The sequence below is a fragment of the Austrofundulus limnaeus genome, unplaced genomic scaffold (assembly GCF_001266775.1).
Source record: "Austrofundulus limnaeus strain Quisiro unplaced genomic scaffold, Austrofundulus_limnaeus-1.0 Scaffold141, whole genome shotgun sequence".
NCBI classification, from domain to species: domain Eukaryota; kingdom Metazoa; phylum Chordata; class Actinopteri; order Cyprinodontiformes; family Rivulidae; genus Austrofundulus; species Austrofundulus limnaeus.
This window is the reverse complement of record NW_013952543.1, coordinates 309,853-315,105: the sequence shown is the minus strand read 5'-3', so window position 1 is coordinate 315,105 and position 5,253 is coordinate 309,853. Positions and strand designations below refer to the sequence as shown.

General features: G+C 36.2%; 1 protein-coding gene across 1 annotated transcript in view; it reads right to left on the bottom strand.

Annotated features, from left to right (window-relative positions):
• Positions 1-1,349: 1,349 nt before the first annotated feature.
• The window catches only part of LOC106522957 (thyrotropin-releasing hormone receptor), a 10,466-nt gene continuing 6,562 nt past the window's right edge, over positions 1,350-5,253 (bottom strand). The window contains exon 3 of the mRNA XM_014016222.1: positions 1,350-3,444. Coding sequence (XP_013871676.1) covers positions 3,073-3,444 — 372 coding nt within the window. The 3' untranslated portion in view covers positions 1,350-3,072. The remainder of the gene's footprint in view (positions 3,445-5,253) is intronic.

Below are 5,253 nucleotides of genomic sequence, written 5' to 3'. Positions count from 1 at the left end.
ATATATAATTGTTTTTCCTGTGAAGTGTTAGGTGATGTAACACCAGTTTTAAACGAGTCCTTAGAGAGCTGTCTGACAGTTGAGTAAAGCATTAAAGCTCTTCTGAAGGTGAATTAAATGGCTTTCAGTCCACTTTGTAAAACCCTGGGATGGAATCAGCCCCAAGTGACAGTCCATATGCACATTATACAAGAAGGAAGGCTAATGCTTGRAAAGGGCCATCAGCATCCATCCTAACACTTGTGGACACTAAGCAGCACATAATTCATGGATGGTCACGATTCAGGGGTTCTTAGGTAAAGATTTTTTTTTCACACAGACTAGGCTAAATATAAAGGTACAAAGGCAAATGTAAGATTTAYTGTACTTGGAGAAACAAGGCGCTAAGGAGCAGGGTTCAACAAGGTTTTTTTTTATTTTGGCTTTAGCTTGAACAATGTCAGCTCAATGAGCGGTCTGTAAGGAGAAAAGCAGAACAATTAATTCCTTTAGTTTGACACAAAGCACAGTGTTCTTGGACACTCAAGAGGTCACACCTGTGGTTGTGAGCCAGCGGGATCTTGTCGTTTAAGATTGTGAATCAGTATTGTCATTCACACTGTATTTTCACAGAAAATGCAAATTATTATTCAAAATTTTATAGCAAAGCAGAAAAAATGACTAAAATGAAAATCTGACAAAGACATTCTGAGCTGCAAATAAGCGTGGCTTAGATTTAAATGTGTGTTAAATGTTTTGTGCTTCTTTTGAAGGAAACATCGATACCATGTCTGCTTTTTAGCTAAGCTGAGTTTTGACRGGTGTGTTCTGATATCTGCCTTCTGTTTGATTCAGCAGCACAGCTTCATGTGGCTTTATGACCCACCTAATGTGTGRCRTAAACTTACAGATTTCCAGACTTTCTAACAAGGAAAGTTATATTTTGMRTAGTTGCAGCATGYTGAGTGGTATCCACATGCTGATTCATTTTAGCTTGACACTTCCTAGTCTAGATCAGTTTGTGAGACCCTCTGAGGAGATGAGCGCTTGTCCAACTTGTCTCTTGCTTCAGGTAAAACTAAATCACTCACATGCTAACATACTGAGCATGTGGAGGAGAAAACTCCTGTTGTATTCTGAGCACCACAGGATGGAAACTTCTACAGACTAAAATATCACTAAACAAAAGCTGAAGGAAAAATACTGTGAGCATCTATAGGTGGAGAGAAGGAAATCATTATTACTGTAGATAAAAACTGATTTGTAAAAAGTCGACACATTTGATAGAATACACTCTGCTGTAGATGTTCTCAGCGTTGTTAGAGTCTTGGCCTGGAAGTTAAATCAAACACAGAGAGATTAAACCTGGTTTATTTGTCACTTGAAAAGAAAATCAGAACATGTTCAATAAATAAGGGAGACAAATAGGACAAACAAATTCAGAAATATTTCACTTTTCAAATTCCATTTATGGTCTATTGTTAAGATCTTTTATCAGACCCAATGTTGAGTGAAAGGTAGACAATTATGAGCCTCACAGAAAATAAAAAATCATGTACAGTACCTAAAAGTGTTCATTTAAGTATGCATAGCGGATATTTTAGCCATTTATTGATGTCTAAGTCAGCCTAAATCAACTCCGTGGTAAGTTGGCCTTTTGATAATAAGTAAAACCCTTTACAAAAACTAAATTTGAATAAAATTTCTACCAAGTAATGTAAATATGACATTTAATATATGTGATTGTGTAATCTCTCCCTTTTAAAGTGATGGTCCAAATTCAAATCATAGAAAATATTTTTAAAAGTACAAGCCATTCGAAAGGATTTCCCAGGCCTTAAACATCCCTAGTTCTGCTGAATCCATCGTCAAAAGGAAAAATGACACGTGAGTCAATCTGCCAAGAGCAAACTGTTCTTACAAACTGAACTGTGAGAGAGACCACCAAGATACCTGTGACCACTAAGCTTCAGCAGGTGGACTGAGGAACAACTGTCTTTTTGCAGACAGCGTCAGAATTTTCTCCAGGATTTGGTGATATTTTGTGGCCTTCATTTTACCCGCTGGCTTCATTTTATCATTTTATCCCCTATCTATGCAGAGAAGAACTGAAACATGAAGTTTTCCAACTCTGGTCTAGATTTAATCTGAGTTTGTAGTTTTCTCTTTGACACTCTCTCATAAAGCTGAGAGTGGTGAAGAACTCAAACAACAGTTGCATGTTCAGGCAAATATTTATGGCTAAAAAGCCAATTGATATAATTGATATAATACTGAACACTTCCTTTTAGGGACTGCATACGTTTAGATTCCAGTTATAGATCTTTCTTTGTGTTTTACTGATTAAATACTGCAAATCCTTGAAGATGCATGAGATATGATGCACAGAATGACCACAGACATATTTATAGGCATTCACATTCTGTCTATAATTTTTGTCTTGTCTCATTTAAATTATATAAACATTTTGCCTACTAAGAACAGGGCAAATGGACGGTGGGTTGTGGGTCATCAGTGCGTCAGAAATGTGTGGTGATCACATGGAAAGGACAAGAGCTCTCAGGAGATACAGAGACACTCATAACAAAGGCCTTGTTGCACAGAACAGACTCTCGACAAATCTAGTTAACATAAAGCATGGGCATTGTCTGAAGGCGTAATACAAAATATGCAAAACAGGCATCTGCTGTACATGCATCACATTAAATGTTTATTATTTTCAAGTACTTTCGTCTTTATATTTTAGTATAAATTAAAGTAGTTAGTATTTAATGTTCAGTGCGTTTAAAATAAAACAGTTTTTTGGTAATGTGTGTGACATGGACCCAGTTTGTAGTGCCTTTGTGGCCAAGAAAACCAAAGCTCAGCTCAGACCGCTGCGTGTTTCAGCACCAAGCATCAAAAGCACATCTGTAAGTCCACACACCAAACCCTACATTATTTCTTCAATAGATGAATATTTACAAATTCTAATTACACTTTTTAACAAATGGAAATAACAAGAAAACTAAACATCAAATTACTTTTTTTCTAGATAAACTCTGACTTTTTCAAACAGAAATAATGTTTTCTTAAGAAACCTGGTGTGTGGCATTATTTTTGTCCTTTTATGTTCGAACGGTTAGTTGTTTGGCTGCTGAGTTCYTCCTGGTCTGTACCCGCTTCATTGCTTCCGTGGGACGAATTCTTCATCGCGCTGTAGTAAATCGGCATGTTGTACTTGGCCTCCCTTTGCTGCCAGCTGCACTTACAGAGCTTTTTGAAYGCGACACGAAACTTCTGAGACATGAGGTTGTAGATGATTGGGTTGATGGCGCTGTTGGTGTAGACGCACATACGACAGAAGAGGAGGAACCAAGAGTCGAGGTAAGGCGGGTCTATGAAGGAGTTGACAACCACCACTGTTCGGTAAGGCATCCACAGCAAGGCGAAAAGAATCACCACCACAACCAGCATCTTTGTTATCTGTTAGAGCAGAGGAGGACACCAATGAGCATAGAAAGGTACTCTGCTGAAAGTACAATTAGAAAAGGTTAATAGAGGGCAAGCTGCTCCTTCTCTCTGGACAGGACCTAGGACTGTACCAGGAGATGCAACCACTAAATGCTAATCTTAGTATGCTAATATGTTCACAATGACAGTAGTAAAAAGACCTGGCTGCTCAGCTAAGTTGTTTTAACGACATTATTKAAATAAAGTGAACTCCTTTTAAATGCTTAGCAAGTTCTAATTAGCTTCTACAGAGTTSTTCTGGTAGTTTCCTGATTTTCTTTTACTAAACAGACAAACCAAAATCTTGATCTGGTGATTTCTTAAGCAAAGGRAATGAAAAAGTATATTTTATGAAAACAATCAATGTGAAGACAATGTGTCACATTTTTGTAAAGACATCTTAGTAAAAACAAAACAAATGAAAAGTTTAAACTGCTTTGTTTAAAGGAAATGATCAGTGGTCCAATGTGACATATTTTCTATGAAGACAAAAATGGCTAAATAAGTCAAAACTGTCCAAAACATTCTCACTGAATTCCCACTGAATCTAATTTACAATGTCACAAAACTAATTAAATTTGTTCTCTGTGTTAGCCATAGTCAACAAACCCCAGCTTTTAATATCAATTATGCATCCGAAGAAAAGTTTGTATGATTAACTAAATTTTGGATCCAGTCTTGTATTTTACACTCTGTGGTCAAATAGCAGTCATATGTTTTTAACAGCGAGAGAGAGTCAGTATGTCTTATCAGTATGAGCTCTCTCTTTATGCATTAACAAAGCTTGGTTTATATTCTAATGTGTGACATAGAAAGTACCGCCCCCAGCGGTGTCACCAGGAAGTTAGATTTAGTGAGTCATCATTATTCCTTTGAGAACAGCAGCTGYTCCTCAGAGGGTTRTTGTTTTGTTTCTGATAAGACCCAGGGCCTAAAACTCACAGGCCCTGCCTGGCTGACGGGCTGTGAGCTGCAGGATTTTTAGAAGAGGATCAACTTTTCTTTTGCAAACTTATTCTGACGTCTAATTATTGACCACATTTTTAACACATTGCTGCAACTTTAACAACTTATATAAACAGTYAAAAGAAATGCAGAGTGTACACATAGAAATTGTTAGTGATTTTTTTCATTAACTTCTCATATCTCATACATTAAACACACAYGTAAAATACTAATGTGACAGACATTCATGCTGTCTACTGTAAGTTTCTAAGATTCCTTTTCTATTGAACTATTCTATTGAATAGGTTTTTTTCACGATTCTTTTGTCTTGTTTTATAATCTGCACTTTTGTCTTCCTGTCTTATAAAGGCCTGGTGCACTCTATTCTCGATATCATTGGTAAATATATTGCTTCTTCATTTTATATTTTTCTGTTGTCTTTGCAATTTCATCAACCGTTTTCTTAAAATATTGTGCCACATTCACATTAACAACATATCAAAATACAAGAAAATAATCATGTCAAACTTGGGTGAGGATTCTGTAGCTTTTCTTCTCTTTTAACAAAAGCCAAAGTATGTAAAACGATATTTAGAAGGAGGACTGGGAGTTGATTAWATGTTGAAATGTCCTGTCATTGAGTGAGCAAACATGTAACGGTTAAAAGTGTGTGAAAATGTTCACCCAACTATCTGATACAAATATAAATCAATATCTGCCTCCATTTTAACAGGAAGTAGGCAGCAATTCAGATCATAAAAAAGAATTAAAAATTACTCCAATTAGACTGTAACACAAGCAAAATATAGCTAAAACATTTAAGTTAACATTCAATTT